Source organism: Orycteropus afer, unplaced genomic scaffold (assembly GCF_000298275.1).
Source record: "Orycteropus afer afer isolate SDZICR_OR568_19922 unplaced genomic scaffold, OryAfe1.0 scaffold00185, whole genome shotgun sequence".
Lineage (NCBI taxonomy): Eukaryota > Metazoa > Chordata > Mammalia > Tubulidentata > Orycteropodidae > Orycteropus > Orycteropus afer.
Window position 1 is genome coordinate 2,375,206 of NW_006921772.1, and position 18,111 is coordinate 2,393,316.

The window sequence follows — 18,111 nt, forward strand, 5'->3', positions numbered from 1 at the left end:
TTCAAACCCACCAGCCACTCCTCGGAAGGAAGGTTGGGCAATCCTACTTCTGTAGTGATACTGCCTCGGAAACCCAAGGAGGGGTCACTATGAGTCAGGTTTGACTCGACGACACATAACAACAACAACATATTTATACTGCTCTGTGGCATAGTGCCTATGGAATTTGACTGCAAAACAGAAGCTAGTGGTTCAAATCCACCAGCTGCTCCTTAGAAGGAAGACTGGGCAATCTATTTTCATAGCGATACCACCTTGGAAACCCATGGACAGGTCGCTATGAGTCAGATCTGACTCGACAGCAGTGAGTTTGGTTCGTTCATAAATATATATAACAAAAATTTTGTCATTTTAACCATTTTTAAATGTATGAATCAGTGTTAATTACATGCATCAAACAATACAATTATCACCACTATTTACAGAAGTATACTATTACTTTTAGTTTACTTTCATTCTTATTCTTATTGTTCAATGTAAAACAGTTACTTAACACATTTATAAAGTTTAATTCCTTTGATATGCTATGGTACATATCTGGTATTAGAACATTAATAGTTCACTTTGATTATCAACATTGGAAATTTTCAGCTGTCTCTAAGCCAGTGAGTTTAAACCACTGATCAAATTATGGTAAATTGCATTTACCATACTGATAATAACCTGACTGATAATCAACTTGGATAAAGTAGACAATATTGGAATACCTAACCAGCGTCCATTTCCTCATTCCTTTTCTCCTGCCCAACAGAACCTCTACTTGATCCAGATATTAATTCTTGATTCTATGTGATGTTGGGGAAAGCTTCCTCCACCTCCTGATACAAAGGCAGATTCTGGTAAGTCTACCTCAAACATATAATACCATCCCCTAGTCATGTATTTGTTCAGACACTCAAGCTTAAGCTAACCAGCATATGGAGTACCTCTGGAAGGCTGTCATTGGTCTATCGCTAAAGTAGAGGTTTTCTGTATATGTAGGTGAACACAGAAACATGTTACTTGGGTTACTGCTAACAACTTACAACCATAACCAACTGCAGGGTAAGGCTAAACAAACACACAAAGGATGGCAGAACCAAGAAAAACAGAGTTAAAGGACTGAGCACATCCTACCTGAAACCACGAGGCTCTGGACTTTTTGTAATGGGAAGTAATGTGTTTCCTTATCAGTTAACCAAAATCGAAAAAACTCACTGCCTTCGAGTTGATTCTAACTCATAGGAACCTCCATTGGGTTTCCAAGGTGATAAATCTTTACAGAAGTAGACTGCCCCATCTTCCTTCCATGGAGTGGCTGGTGGGTTTGAACCACCAACCTTCTGTTTAGCAGTCAAATGCCTTAAGCACTATGCCACCAGTTTAAATCAGATTTTATGGACTACACAACCAAGGCACACACAACAGTGACTCCTAGTTTGAATTATTAGAATTTGGCACCAACCACTTACTCAAAATTATCCAATAGTCATAGTCCCAAAGTTGGCCTCCTGAACTGAGATCATTCTAGTGTAAAACAGTGAAACACTTCTGCTGCTTTTAGTTGTCTCTACATCTTACCTTCACATTACAGACATAATCAAAGAAAAAGTATATTTTCAGTAGAAGAATTTTCATTTTGTAACAAAAAGTACATATATTTACAACAAAATAAAACAGACTTCTCCAAACTGAGCTTCATATTCCTTTTTCCTTACCTCTTTCACACTGTGGACCAGTGAATCCATACACACAAGCACAGCGGTTGGGTCCAATACAACGTCCGCCATTCTGACATCCATTTTCACAGACAGCTGCACATAAACACAGCAAGAAGCTCATTACATAGCAAATCTCTGAGTACAATACAGCTGTGTGGTGATGCTGCCAGTGAATGGTCTCATGTTAAATTACATCTCTAAAACACATGTTCAGTTTGCATCATGCATTTAATATATTTAAGCATATGGTAAGATAGAAGTCTAAACAATTCATGCAAATCATATTGTTGAATTTGTGGTAAATGCAAGTTATTTTATTTATTAGAATCCCAAGTATCAGCTGAATCTGATGCTTATTTACTCAGAATATAACTATTCAATCCTCCATATTGGCCCTACAAATGCTATATTAGAGTGGTTAAAGCTTTTGGCTGCTAATCAAAAGATAGGCAGTTTGAACCCACCAGCAGCTCCATAGGAGAAAGATAAGGCAGTCTGTTTCCTTAACGATTTACAGCCTTGGAAACCCCATGGGACAGTTCCACAGGGTTGATGGGAGTCAGAATCAACTGGATGGAAGTGGGTTAGTTAGTTTCTTTTTAATGCTATAATGTATCCACAAAAAATAAAATTAATGAAATATGAGAAAATTAAGAGAAAAGGCAGAGTCTAGGGAGCAGGGAGAGAAGAATAAAAGAAAAAGAATGTGATATGAAAAAAGTAAAGAGGATACAGCAATAAATGAAAGAAGCAAAAGTCAAAGAAGAAAATAAAGCCAGGAAAAATAAATCGGAAAGGGCAACATGAATTTTGGGAATACCATCAACTTCAGCAATAAAATACCAAGAGAAACATCAACTGCATAGAGGGTACACACAGCTGGATTGAATAGAAAAACAGAAAACCTCCCTTAGTCAATATAATAAGCACGCTCATAGAAAATTAACCCAGAGTCCATTTTTTTCTAATCATGATGACACACACACAGAGCACACACTCCCTTGCATTGGTTTTTATTTCTGACCCGGGAGGCCAGGTTGGGTTGAGTTGTGCCAAGGGCTCAGAGGGAGCCCACGAGCCTGATCTGAAGCTGAGCCGCTCCCTCTCCACACTGCACCGCCCTACAGCATAACTCAGTCAGCAGCCAGCACCCGCAGCAAGAAAAGTGTCCTTCTACAGGATCACTCTTTAGAATCCTTGAAAAATAAGAACTTACAGCAGCTGCATTAAAAAACTGTATCTTCTCCGAGAGAAAATACTCATACTAAGGGTCTGTTTCCCAACCCACCATCCTGAACAGAAACACTATTCTTACAAATGAAAAGGATGATAAAGTATTCTATCACCTGTTCTCCAAAATTAGAGTATGGAAACATTAATTATTTTAAATTTAAAAAGGGATGTTAGGGAGTAAAACATATTTAAGTATACTTCAAGTGAGATACTATCAAAACTAGGAAGCTCCACAAATTCACTGATAGGTAGTTAAGTATACAGATGCAATTCTGCTACTATTTCCTTACCAGAAATATTGAACTGGATTACCTAGCGTTACTCAGTATGCATGGAGTCATTTCTGTTCTGCTGATAGTAAGCAGGAACAAAATGCATTTGGGAACAAAAGGTATCTTTCATCTAAAGAAGCACCATGCCAATGACCTTGGACTCTGTGTCTGCAATTACACTTTGATCAAAGGAAGGATCCTGTGTGCCTCTGCACAAGCACAGTTCCCTCAGAAAGACACCTTTCTGTTCCTTCACCTGTCCCAAGCTGAGTCTTGGACACAGCAGTGTGGGTCATGGGTTCTACACAGCACTTCCAACTCATCACTGCTGGACAAATAATTATGAAGGATAAAAGAAAGGGCATAAAGGCCACCAGGAGCATGACAAAGATGAAAGTGAGAACGAATGCAGAAGAAAACAAAAACCTGGCAGTGGGTTAAGTAGTGTGTCGTTCTGCAGAAACAATCACCAGGATTCACAATTTCGAATTGTTAAAAAAGATAACACAGCAAAAGGTAACACTAATCTAACGTAATTAACTGCAATGTGAGGAACATTCTTAAGTACTATCATGCTGTAGGTTCGTTTTCTCAGACGTTCCCTCAAACTGTACTAGTCTTTAAGACACAAATGGGGCAAAAGCATTAGGATACTGAGGATATATTCTTGAGTAAGCAGAGGAAAGGCTTTTCTCGGGGTGTTCCAGAATAAAACTTCTAATTCCCAGGTAGAAAAGGGCTGGATAAACCTTGGTCTTTTAAGAGCACTTCCAGCACAGGTTGAACCTCATTTTTCAGGAAACAGGTGATCATTATAACTTAGTGAGCTTTTAGCTCAACTCCTAACCATTGCTTAAAGACAACCATCCATCATTGTTAACTAAATGAATCCATACTGTTGTTCACCTGGGGCACACAACATCGTGTTATTCAAGACAAGGCCATCCCAGGTTACCAAAAAGATCCATTCATAAGTGCGTCTTTAAGTCCAATTTGTCAGTAAATCAGAATAGTGCATATGGTTCTTATTTAGCCTTGCATTAGAGCAAGAAAGGCGCGTTGGTGGCATCGTGCCTAAGGCATTTGACTGCTAACCAGAAGGTCAGTGGTTTAAAGCCACTCCATGGAAGAAAGACTAGGCAATCTACTTTTGTAAAGATTTACCAACTCAGAAACCCAAAAGGGGTCGCTATGATTTGGAATTGACTCAATAGCAGTGAGTTGGTTTTGGTTTTGTAATGCAAGAGAAGGCCTGAAGATTTACAATTATTTAAACACTGCACCTGCAGAAGTGAAGGTAATTGTGATGAATGAAGAATTTATTGCAAGTAAGGGTAGGTTCAATTGTTTCAAAGTGAAGGCAAATTTGGGTAACATTAAAGGGCACAAAGTAGCTGTCTGTAAGTCAAATGTTCATAACCTGGGGACTGCCTTATTCAAGTGAGAAGCAGCCTGAGCAAAATTATCACCTGCAATGACTTGATGTGTGTTCACATTTGAATCTACTTTGTGTTCTTTTCACAAAGCTTGTTCAGTCACATGAAACTTTCAGCATCAACAGTCACACAGCCCTCTCAAACCTCAATTTCACTAACTGTCCTTTTTTATGCTCTCCTGTGGCTATGTAAAGGGAATTTCATGAATATAGTTTATTTTCTGTCACATCATTCTGAATATTCAAACACAGTAAAAAATCTGCCCAGTCATTTTTGTGTGATGTGGTGAGACAGCAAATTCAACAATATTTATATAAAACATATTAAACCAAAGATATTTAATTAAAAATCACATCTTTTGTCATTTACTTGAAAGCTGTCATTTCCTATCCCAATTAATGAATCTCAATAGTACATGTTTATTCCTTTGTGTTGTTGTTGTTGTTGTTGTTGTGTGCCATCGAGTTGGCCCTGACTCATAATGACCCCTCCTTGGATTCTGAGGCAGTATCACTACGGAAGTAGATTGCCCCATCTTCCTTCTGAGGAGTAGCTGGTGGGTTTGAACGCCAGTCTTCTGGTTAGCAGTCAAGTGCCTTAGGCACACTATGCTACCAGAGCTCCTTCCTGGAGATTCTAAATACACATTAGATGAACTCATTAATGAAATTATTTATCACTTTGTACGACTCAATGGCAATGAGTTGTACAGACCAGCAGTTTTCAAAGTGAGCTCAAGGATCCACAAGGTAAAAGCTATTTTCCTAAGTCTAAGATGCTATTTGCCTTTTTCACTCCCATTCTCTCAGAAGTGTGTACTGGAGTATTCCAGAGGCTACCTGAGAAATTCACAACTAAAATGCACCTCGCCTTCCAACTATATCTGTGTGAGACCAAATTTTCTTCATGTACTTTAACCAAAACAGTGTTATCACAGGAGACTGAATGCAGAAGCAGCTATGATAATCCAGCTGTCTTCTGTTAAGCTAGACAGTAAAGAGACTTTCAAAATTTAAAACAATGCCTCTCTTCCTTTCTTTTTTGAGGGGGGTTTGGAAAATATCATTATTGTTCTAAGTATTCAGGTTAACACGTAACATGAGTTTACTATTACTTTTAAATGAACTAGTAAGTAACTGGGTAAAATTTATGTGTTAATTTCTAATACTGTAAATATAGATACAACCCATACAAAAGATCTCTGGGATCTTCAATTTTAAAAAATATAAAGAGGTCCTATGAGCAAAAGGTTTGGGACCCAGTGGTACAAACATTTGTTTATATTCCTCTCATGACAGAGTGAGCACTTTTAGGGCTCAAAATTTGCTTTCTGGAACCAGAATTTGTATCATTTTTTAACTGTCACCCACTGTAGTTCTTGAGGTACTGTAAATACTAGGAAAAATCCTGCTACACAAGCAAATTTCACTCTCCCATTATTTTGGGAGCAGAATCATGAAGTGAAGAGATAATGGGCTCCGAGACTCCTGTCACCTTCTAGCCATGTCAGCTTTCTGATTGTGTCTCCTTGCTTGTAAAATAAACCTAATAGCTCCCACCTCAAAAGCAGACTACCCAATAAGCAAGGTAAGCATGGCTTTGCTTATGCTTACTTACTAATTTTTAGTGAAGGCTCCCATTTGTGAAACTGTTCACTACAGATTAGTAAGTAAGCATAAGTAGGACTGCGCTTAGTGAGTAAGCACAAATGCTTATTAGTAAGTAAGCACTTATTAGTAACTTATTACTAATTAGTAGGAAAGCACACATACGCTGTACTGTCAGGGATTGTATATGTGAAAAAAGGCTTTGATTCTGTAGGAAGGTGCTATGGGGTTGGGAAAGAGACAGATGCCAGCCATAGCCAGAAGCAGAATCTTTGATGTGGTTTCAAAAAAAAAAGTGAAACTGCCCATTACAGGTTAATAACTAAGCAAAAGTAAACCCATGTTTACCTCACTTACTGGGTAATATGACACTGCCCTACCCCATAGGAATTTGAATATTAAATAAAACATGAATTTGAATGTTAAATAAAACATTGTATAAAGCTAAGTACACACTGTTTGCACATTTTAGGGTTATGTGTAACAAGCTCTTGTGGCACAGTGCCTAAGGCATTTGATTGCTAACCAGACGGCTGGCAGTTCAAATCCACCAGCTGATCCTTGGAAGAGGGGGCAATCTACTTCCATAAAGATTTACCACCTTAGACACCCAATGGGGTTCACTAAGAGTTGGAATCAACCCAATGGCAGTGAGTTTTTTTGAGCATAAACTTTAATACTCTCTTTTAATGTAGAATATTTGTATGGAAAACAAGATCTGCTTATAGCATCCAAAGTTTACAATACACAGCAAATGCAAAAGAGAAACAGAAAACACAGATAAATGCAGACCAAAAAAATCAGTAAATTTCTTTCTTTTCAATGAGTTGTGATGGAAGTTATTTGTTTATTTATTTAGTTAGTTTTGTAACAAAACATAATGGAGGCAGAAATTTATATTTCAACTAGAACTGGGAAAAAAACCAAGTATTGTAAATTTCCATCAGAGAAAGAATGTTAACCACCCAGGAAGCAAAAAAAAAAAAAAAAAACGCACACACCTGGTACTGAGACTTAACGCAAAGGCAGGAGAGAAAAAGCCATAATATGGATAGAAATGTGAGTTGGTTCTTAGCCACCTACCTCAATCTGGGAACGTGTACCCTGTTTTATTTGGTCAGTTTGTGGAAATGAACATTGAACATGTACTACACAAGCTGAGAATTTTGAGTACAATTTTATTCAACAAACATTTGCTGAACACCTACTTGTGCTAGCTAATAAGGTGCATATTTTTATTAGATGTCTCTTGCACCATTTAGCATAGGGACAACCACCTGAGCATCAATCAAAGTGAAATTATGATTGTTACTTGCACAAAACACTATCAGATAAAAAATGGCATTCCAAGCCAGGTTAAAAATGTTTAAAAAAAAAAAAAAAGAAACAAAATCATGTGGCTCTGGTGTAGGGGTAGATAAATCTTTGCTATGGGTGCTGCTGCCAAAGAAAAGTGTGGCAGTCTGCTTCCTTCAAGATTTATAGCCTTCCAAACCCTATAGAGCAGTTCTACCCTGTCCTATGGGGTTTCTATGAGTCAGAATCAACCCAATGGTGCTGCCTTCTTCATTTGTCTTCCAAAATACCATTGCAGTGTAGTAAATCACATAGTGTGGCTTTTCTAGCCATACATTTTTGTAAACTCCATGGTGGAATTTGCCATGAGCAACTGAATAGCTCCTGATTGCTAAAGTTATCTACCTGGGGTATTTCTGTTGAGAGTGGCACAAAGCAATCTTCTGGGAAGTTTTTTCTCTCTCAGGTGTATAGAATTCTGATGTTGGGACTAGTTAGTTTGCCCACTCTGCTAGCCTCAAAAGGAGCCCTTCTAGAGGCAGAAGGAGTCTCTCTGACTGCAGGCTGAGAACAACTTGCTGCTGAGAAACATACTCCTGAGAGACATGAGAGACACACACACATGAGAGAGAGATGCAAGAGACACATACTGCTGAGAGACAAAAGGGACACGCACTACCAAGAGAGCAATGTGCTACAGAGACTGCCAGCTGCTGAGTGAGATGGCTGGCTGCAAGAGACTGAGTGCATTTCTGAACTTGTATTGTAGTCTGGTGCTTCCCTAATAAACGCCATAATCTGTGAGTTCTGTGTGGCCACTGTAGCGAATTATCGAACCCAGAAGAGAGGTGGTGGGTGCTACGAGAGGAATGGTTGGTGAAAGAGCTGGAGGGAGGCAGCATGTCTGGCCTCACAGAAATAGGCCTTGGGCTACTGATGGTGACTCTGCCTTACTCTTGTGGGTTAGAGGAGGTCAGAACATGCAGCTCTCTTGCCCCGTTGGTAGGTGGTATCAGAAGTGGTAGGATTCATTGCAGTGGTTCCAGACTCACAGAGGCATGAAATTTTATAAAAGAAGGAAGGAAGGGGCCTGGGAAGGGAAACTTTGGATTCTTAGATGGTTACTTTGGTTGGTGTTACCCATTAAAGGAGGTAACTGATTAACAGTCTAGGGCTTTTGTTTACACCCAGCAAAAGGACCAAGAACATATACATAGAAAGAGAAGGTAATCAAGGTGAAGAGATGAACCTGGAACGTCTTAAAAAAACGATTATGTGTTTTGGATTATGTGTTTATCTGAATGTACTACGTGTATTGAATATTCTCTTACCTGCTTGTACATTAGAAATGATTATGGGGTATGGATAACAGAGAGCGTGTTAAGTCCATCTTCAGCTGATACTTGATGGATATGTTAAAAGAGGAAATAGAATTTGCCAAGCAGAAACACAGGCTTTTGTTTCAAGCCCTGTGTGTAGAGTATTAGGGGCTTAGGTAGAAAACCTGAGCCCCAACTAGAACTACTGAGAGAACAGAAGATCTGTGTTTGAAGACAGGACCTACAGAAAAAAAATGAATGCTTCACTTTTTTGAATTCTGAGCAAGCAGATACGCTTTGGGTGCATCAAGGCTGGGAAGTCATGGTCCATGAGAGTAACACCTTCCAGGACTGAAAGTTAAAGGAAGCCAGTGAGTAGTAGGCTTGTATGCTGCTCACTTGTGACCACCTGGGTCCACTTGAGTGGAAATGGGGCGAGTGCAGCAAAGAAGAAATGGGCTGAGTTTGGTACTCTTTGACCTAGGCAATAGAAGCTGGGGATGAGAGGAAGAGCTGATTGGTCTGAAGTGCGAGGAGTTGTGGGCATACAGGCACCAAAATAGTCCCTGAGGACTGAGGATGTGAAAGAAGGTGCTGGCTGGTCTCAAATGAAGGGAAGAGTTTGACTCCCAAACTCAGTAGCTGGTACCCATGACTGAGCTGGGATGGCTAGGGCTGAACTGACCATCACCCAACCAAACAAAAAGGAAGATGTTTGACATTGAGCTGGTGTCAAGTTGTTGCAATTTGATGGCTTGTGCTGGGCTGGGCTTTGCTTGTTTATGGATGCTGATGCCTGAACTTTCCAAGCAGAACAGAAGATTCTCCAGAGAGAAAGGACTGTGCTTGTCTCCTCAGAGTACTTGTTTGATGTTGTTATGTGTCGTTGAGTCAGATCCGACTCATAGCAAACCCTCCTTGGGTTTCCAAGGTGGTATCACTACAGAAGTAGATTGCCCAACCTTCCTTCTGAGGAGTGGCTGGTGGGTTTGAACCACCAGCTTTCTGGTTAGCAGTCAAGTTTGATAGGGATGGGCAAATTAGAAATTGACTATTTAAAATGGGGGGAGAGAAAGGCATGAAGTGGCAGGCTTACACGTTTTCATAGGTGTGGTTATTCTTAACGTGATGGTGAAGGGGATGTTAATTTTTGAAGTATAAAAGTGATAATGACTAGAAAATAGAGGGGGTGGCCTACGGTGTAGTAAATTACATAGTGTGGCTTTTCTAGCCATACGTCTTTGTAAACTCCATGGTGGAATTTGCCGTAAGCAATTGAATAGCTCCTAATTGTTAAAGTTATCTACCTGGGGTATTTCTGTTGAGAGTGGCACGAAGTAATCTTGGGGAATTTCTCTCTCTCTCTCAGGTGTATAGAATTCTGATGTTGGAATTGCTTAGTTTGGCCACTCTGCTAGGCTTAAAAGGAGCACTCCTAGAGGCAGAAGGGGTTCTTCTGACGGCTGTCTAAGAAAGACGTGCTGCTGAGAGAAAACACACCGCTGAGAGAGAGAGAGAGAGAGACGCAAGAGACATGCACTACTGAGAAAGCAATGTGCTACTGAGACTGCCGGCTGCTGAGTGAGACAGCTGGCTGCAACAGACTGAGTGCATTTCTGAACTTCAATTGTAGTCTGGTGCTTCCCTAATAAACCCCATAATCTGTGAGTTCTGTGTGGCCACTGCAGTGAATTATCAAATCCAGCAGAGAGGTGGTGGGTGCTGGGGGAGGAATGGTTGGTGAAAGGACTGGAAGGAAACAGCATGTCTGGCCTCATGGGAATAGGCCTTGGGCTATTGATGGTGATTCTGTCTTTCTCTTGTGGGGTTAGAGGAGGTCAGAAGATGCAGCCCCCCTGCCCACTTGGCAACCATACTCTTTCACAGTTTTCCTCCTGTCTTATTACCCATTATTTCTCACTTTGTTGTCTCCTCCTCCTCTTCCCTACCTCAAAATGTTGGGGTGGATCAAGACTATGGCTCCAACCTTCTTCCCTTCTTTATCTACACCAACTTCCTAGTTATTGTCACCTAGGTGTCTAGTTAAATATTATCCATATAAAAAATGCAATCTGTATGCTCCCTAATTCATCTATTTCTAACTTTTCTCCTAAGATCTGAGTTCATATATCTTTGTACTTGGACATCTAACAAACCAAAACAAAATCAGCTACAGTTGAGTTATGACTCATGGTAACCCATGTGTTTCAGAATAAAACTATGCTTCACACAGACTTTTCAATGGCTCTAATCTGTTGGATGTAGATCACCAGGTCTTTCTTTTAAGACATCTGTGAGTGGATTTGAACCACCAATCTTTAATTTAGTAGCTGAACACTTAACCATGTGTGCCACCCAAGGATACTGGGGATCTAAGAGATAGCAAACTAACAAATCCAAAACAGGACCCTCGATAGCCCTTGTCTTCAGCCCCACCACATACACTACCCAACCTATTCCTCCCTACTCAGTGTACCCTATCAGGAAACAGCACTACCATTCAACCAGGTGCTCCTCAAAATCCCTCTGTATGTCACTTTTATCTTTGCTTTTCCTGTTTCCTTCTTCCACCAACCCTCAGCACACACTTCCTACCATATATTCTACCTCCAAAACTATACATCATTGACCAGCACCACCACTGTAGCCTCCTAACTGGTCTATTCATTTTCTCTCGTCTTTTCTACAAACCATCGCAACACAGTAGGCAGAGTGATTTAAGTATATATATGTACACATAACAACAACAACAACATACACATATACCAAACCAAACTCACTGCCATCAAGTTGATTCAATTCATAGCAAACCCTTCCCAGGTTTCCAAGGGGGTATCTCTACAGAAGTAGATTGCCCAATCTTCCTTTCGAGGAGTGGCTGGTGAGCTTGAATCGCCAGTCTTCTGGTTAGCAGTCAAGTGCCTTAGACACTATGCCACCAGAGCTCATCCTATATACATATACGTATGTAAAATAAATGAGATCACATCACTTCACTGCTCAAACCATTTTACGTATGTATATGTACATTTACACATATATATGTATATATACATATGTATATGTATATAAAATAAATTAGATCACATCACTCCATTGATCAAACCCTTCCATGGCTTACCATATTATTTAGAGTATAATCCAAATTTCTTTCTTTGGCTCACAAGGTCCTCTACCTCCCTCTCTGAACTCATCTCCTACCATTATTCCATTTCCTCACTTGATTGTCTTCTGGTTTCCAAAATACATGGCGTCTGTTCCCCCCACAAGTCCTTTGAATATACTTTTCCCTAAAACACTCTTCCCATAGACCTAAAAGCACAGCTTATTTTCTCACTTGACTCAGATCTGTATTCTAATATCATCTTCCCAGAAATGTCTTCCCTGACTCCTGGTATAAAATTGCAGAGGACTGCTGACCCAGAATCTCTCCCTCTTACCCCACTTTATTCTCAAGGAGGTCTTGAAGATTAGCAGTAAACCTAGACTCTGTAAAAATCAGAGGAAACACAAATGAACTGAAAAGCAACTTTCTAACCATTTGTGATTCAACTTTAATGTCACATCCTTTTGCTCACCCACACTCAGAAGTATGTAACTTCCTATAAAACTCCCACAGTCTGGGGAACACTAACCTACAGTATTCCCCAGTGATGTGTCACAATCAGGAGTTTCAATCCTTACGTCCTTGCTAAAAGAGTATTTCCTGATCAGTGCAGGATTTTCTCCAGTAAAGAGTTTTGCTTGTTTAAAGTTCCTTCTTTCACAATCACATCTAATTTTTAAAATTTTGTATCCTAGTATTGTGGTATTGAATATATTTATGCACAGGACAATTTATAAGATCAGCTTTCCTCAAGTTGATTTTGAGATATATTAAAAATCTATGTATATAAAATATACACATATGCAAAGAGAGAAAGGGAGAGAAAAAGAGAAGAGAGACCAAAACAGAGTTCACCATTTTTTTTTTTTTTTTTCAGAAAGCAATATATGCTTTATGGAGCTTGACAAAAGAAAAACAAGTAAATATTTACTCATGATTTTTGTGAAGTTTGGGAAAACACTAATAGTATTCAACAACATCAACAATCTAAAGCAAAAAAGTTCTAAGAGGACAAAATTTCTTACAGGATAAAAATTACAAATTCAATTGCAAGATATGGCTTACTACATAAAATTACTTTTTAAAAAAGAATCATATATTTCACATGAACCAGTAAGTCATGAAAGGAGGTCTGGTGGCCTAGTGCCTAAGGCATTTGACTGCTAACCAGAAGACTGGCGATTCAAACTCACAGCCAAAACTATAAGTCAGTTTAAGTTATGACTTAGCATGAAATACTCACTAAAGCAACTTATTTATAATAAATAGATTCTAGTGTTTCCTTACGTTGTCCACAGTAAGTTCCAATATAACCCTTCTGACACTGGCAATGGTCTTCTGCACAGGTACCACCATTCATACATCTAACGCTGCACTGCTGAACTGCAAAGAACAAAAAATATAAAAATACCAATTGCTAAAATTACAGAATGCATGATGTGTATAAAACTAAATATTGAATGCAGAAGTAAATGTTATGAGTCAAGCATGTCTTTATTATTTGTCATATATGCATACACAGACATACCTAGATTACACTATTCAGTATGTGCTTAAAATATATGACACTCCCAGTGTTTAAGAAAAATAAATTTAAGGTGACTAGTAGCATAATTTCTAGCATGGAGGGGCCACTCATTCGTCACTTAGAACACAACTGCTGCATGCCAGTGATGTGCTCAGTACAGTGCTGCCATGATGGACTTGGACTCCACCTTCATGGAGCTTACACTTTAGGAAGGAGGCAGACAAAATACAAGTACATAAATACCACAAAGTAACTATAAATTGTAATAAGTTCTTTAAAGGAAACTGTAAAGAAAGAAATAACCTGGAGCCAAAGAGGAATTCAGATCCAGGAGCCAGAGGAAACCACTGTGATAAAATACTTAAACTGAGGCTGAAAGCATGAGAATGAGCCAGGTATAAGACATGCCAGAGAGGAGCTTTACAGGGAGAAAAAAAAATTAAAGATCTCAGAAGGGTAACAAAACTCAAACCAAACCCACTGCTGCAGAGTCAGATCTGACTCATAGTGACCTCTCCTTGGGTTTCTGAGGCAATATCACTATGGAAGTAGATTGTCCAACCTTCCTTCCAAGAAGTGGCTTGTGGGTTTGAACCACCAACCTTCTGGTTAGCAGTCAAATGCCTTAGGCACTACGCCATCTGAGATTTGAAAAAATAAACTGTTTGAAAAATTTAAAAATCCATGTGGATAAAATGAAGTGGACCAAGAAGAGGAGATTTTAGAGAGGAAGGTAGAGTCCAGGGAATGCAGTGGCTTCGCCATGGAAGAGTTTGCACTGTATCCCAAATGCAAGAGGGAGTTTCATCAGAAGGATTTAAATAGGAGATTGAGGTGATGTGATTTATGTTAAAAGATTAGCTGTTCTCTAGGGAATGGATGGGAAGAGGGCAAGCTTAGAAACTGATGAACCTCAGGAGGCTACTATAAGAGTCCAGGCAAAAGACAAGGGTAGCCTGAATGACACAACAGCAGTGGTGTTGAATACAAGACAGATTTGCCAGTAGGACCAACAAATACTGCTAAAATATTTGATATAGGAAAAACAGAAGCAGTTGCTTAAACAACTGAGTAAAAAATGGCCATGCCACTCACTAGGACAGGAGAATCTGGAAGTATAGTCTATGATTAGCAATGAATTAAAGAGTTTCACTTTGCCTATACTATGAAGTTTCAGATACTTACTAAATATCCAAGAGGAGATGTCAAATAGAAAATAGAACACGTAAATGTGAAGCTTCATAGAGGGCTCTACTCTGGAGCTAATTATGAGTTACCAATATATTGGCAGTAGTTAAAAAGATCTATATAAACTATTTGCCCAGGGTGGGAAGAACTATTGGGAACATGAAACCCTGAATGGAAGGCTGATAAAGATACAGAAATAAGATTAGAAAATAATAATCAAGAAAAGGACAACTGTGGGCAAGTGGTATTACGGAAGTTAAGGGAAAAAAAGGAACATTTCAAACAGACAGTGGTTTAAAAAAAAAAAAAAAAACTCATTGCTGCTGAGTCGATTCCGACTCATAGCAACCCCTCCTTGGGTTTCTGAGGCGGTATCTCTACGGAAGTAGATTGGCCAGTCTTTCTTCCAAGGAGTGGCTGGTGGGTTCTGGTTAGCAGTCAAATGCATTAGGCACTATGCCATCAGAGCTCCTAGATAGTGGTTAGTAGTCCTAAATTCTTTAAGACGTCAAGCAGGAGGAGGAGGACTGGAAACATGAGAAAAGTTCCTGATGGAAAGAGGCAAGTACTACTCAAGTCCAAGTGAATTCATGGAATCTCTGCTAATTGAACACGTTTTATAAACTGTGGGTGGGCCAATGAATGCTCACCTGCCCAGGTGGAGGAATTAAAACTATTGAGATGCAAAAAAATTCTCCAGGATTGGATTTTTGCTGATTATTAAATTATTTGAAATTTTAATTAATTAATTAATTTTAATTAATTAATTAAATTATTAGAAAATTAAGCAGGACAGAAAGTTCAAGATAGAGATATGGGCATCTTTCAGACAATCAGGCAAGTAAGGTTCAGGTGAGTATAGTATTTCATCAGTATGGTCAAGGAAGTCTCGAAGAGTCTGAATAATAGGTTTTAAAAAGCTGGAGAAAATGACAGATTATATTCAAAGAATGTGAAACTAGAGTTTTCATCAGAGGTTTCCTCGAAGATAAGATCTTGAGTTGCTGAAGTAAAATAAATCATTAGATTTGCTGAGATCAAGAAACAATATGTTAGATGGGTCTCCTTAGGATTCTGATAATAGCATTTATTGTATGAATACTGAATCTTCTAATTTTCTACCCTTGAATCCAATAGAGTCTATATATAGACTTTTTTTAGGGAAAATTCATAGAGATAATGTTTAAAAATATAAAAATTTCATACTTATTTGCTACATATTTTAAGCACTTACTTGTTAAGCAATTAATCATCATCTCTTTGGCCTTGTTATAAAACACTGACCTAAAAGATTAATCTTGGATGTTATTGTTATATGCCGTCCAGTCGGACCTCACTCATAGTGACCCCTCCATGGGTTTCCGAGGCAGTATCACTATGGAAGCAGATTGTCCAATCTTCCTTCTGAGGAGTGGCTGGTGGGTTTGAACCGCCAACCTTCTGGTTAGCAGTCAAAAGCCTTAGGCGCTACGCTACCAGAGCTCTATCTTGGACCTTAATGACCTAATAATTTCTAACTGAGCCGTAAATAGTACATTCTTAGTCCACAGTTACAGCCATTGTACAGAATTGTGGGGAATTAATGAGTAAAAAGTAGAATAAGTTAATGTATACAAAGTATCTGGTACATGTATCAGTACTCAGTAAAAATTCCTTGCTTTCCCAATTCTTTTCTCCTTCCCACTTAGATAACTAAGCCACAAAATTTGGCCAGAGAAATTAAGCAAAGACACTACAGACTAACCAAACCAAACCAAACTCACTGCCATCAAGTTGACTGCAACTCATAGAGACCCCCTTTTAGTTTCCAAGGAGGTAAATCTTTATGGAAGTAGATTGCCACATCTTCCTTCTGCAGAGCATACCTTCCTTCCTTGGTGGTGTGAACTGCCAGCCTTCTGGTTAGCAGTCAAATGCCTTAGGCACTATACCACCAGAGCTCCTTGGCATTACAGACTGTTGTTGTTATTACGTGCCGTCAAGTCAGACCCGACTCACAGCGACCCCTCTCCTTGGGTTTCTGAGGCAGTACGACTACGGAAGTAGATTGCCCCATCTTCCTTCTGAGGAGTGGCTGGTAGGTTTGAACCGTCAGCCTTCCAGTTAGCAGTCAAGTGCCTTAGGCACTACGCTACCAGAGCATTACAGACTAGAGGCTGACAAAATAGACTTGGGCATAAAAATGCCTAGATTCAAATCTGTATTACTTTGGTCAAGTTACCTGGCCTATGTAAACATCAGTTCCTCCTATGTAAAATGGACTAATACTAGTATCTCATAATGTTGACGTAAATATGGAATAAGGTAATACAGCTAAACACTTAAAACAGCAGCTGGCATGCAGTAAACAACCAGTAAATTACAACTACTATTCCCAATTTTTACTTGTCCCACTGAACCCATGCTCTTCTAATTCCATATACATATAATTCCTCAACCAGTATTAAAACACTATTCTCACTGAAAACCATGATGCCTTTGAGGAAACAACTAAGCCACCAAAAATTTTTTACTCAAAGATTAATACAGATCTAGTTTATGAGAAAGGAACCCTGATGACACAATGCTTAAGCACTCAACTGTTTGAACACACCAGTAGCTCTGCAGGAGTAAAGACCTGGTGATCTGTTCCCATAAAGATTACAGCCTTAAGAGTCCCTATGGGGAAGTTCTACTCTGTCCTAGAAGGCACTATGAGTTGGAACTGACTCAACAGCAGACACAACAACAATTTATAAGGAAAATGATCCCATCTTTCCTGTTGAGAAGAACATTTAACATTTACTAAGGAACTTAAGTCCTTAGTGACAGTAAGCAAAGTCACATACAAAAAACATACTTGATTTTGATCCACACGTAGGTGATATTTGGCCGCTGGAACAAGTACACATGTTAGGGCGGGAACAAAATCCATCTCCACAACTATTTCTACAAATTGCTGTGAAAAGCACAATAGAAAACAGAACTGATGATTATGTAGTAAACCAGAGTTAATAAAACAAACAAAACTGTACTTAAGAACGATGAATCTGGAAAGTTCTAAAATACATGATACAAAATGTTTAATTTCAGATATGTAATGAAATTACCCATTCTAAACATTGGAGTAATTCTCACAAGTGTCCATAAGATAATTTGCAAACAAATGAAGCTATTTCAAGTTCAACAATCCTAATTCTTTAACTTTTCTTAGTAGTATGGGTTGTCTTTTCCATTCAAGGGAAAGAATTTATATGCAGAATTCCCAAAGACACTCTTGATCTTAAAGAATTAAGAAGGCTGGGGAAGCATATTCTTAGGGAAACACACACACACACACACAAATATGTGTGTATGTTGTTGTTGTTGTTATGTGCCATCGAGTCGGCCCCGACTCATAGCGACCCCTCCTTGGGTTTCCGAGGCAGTATCACTACGGAAGTAGGA

The 18,111-nt window shown here is 39.1% G+C and overlaps 1 protein-coding gene across 1 annotated transcript in view; it reads right to left on the reverse strand.

Moving 5' to 3' along the window:
* FBN2 (fibrillin 2) overlaps positions 1-18,111 on the reverse strand; it is a 365,588-nt gene that overhangs the window by 342,018 nt on the left and 5,459 nt on the right. Inside the window, exons 3-5 of the mRNA XM_007947457.2 lie at positions 17,525-17,623; positions 13,257-13,352; positions 1,698-1,793 (exon numbers count right to left, since the gene is read on the reverse strand). Of these exons, the coding sequence (XP_007945648.1) occupies positions 1,698-1,793; positions 13,257-13,352; positions 17,525-17,623 (291 nt within the window). The remainder of the gene's footprint in view (positions 1-1,697; positions 1,794-13,256; positions 13,353-17,524; positions 17,624-18,111) is intronic.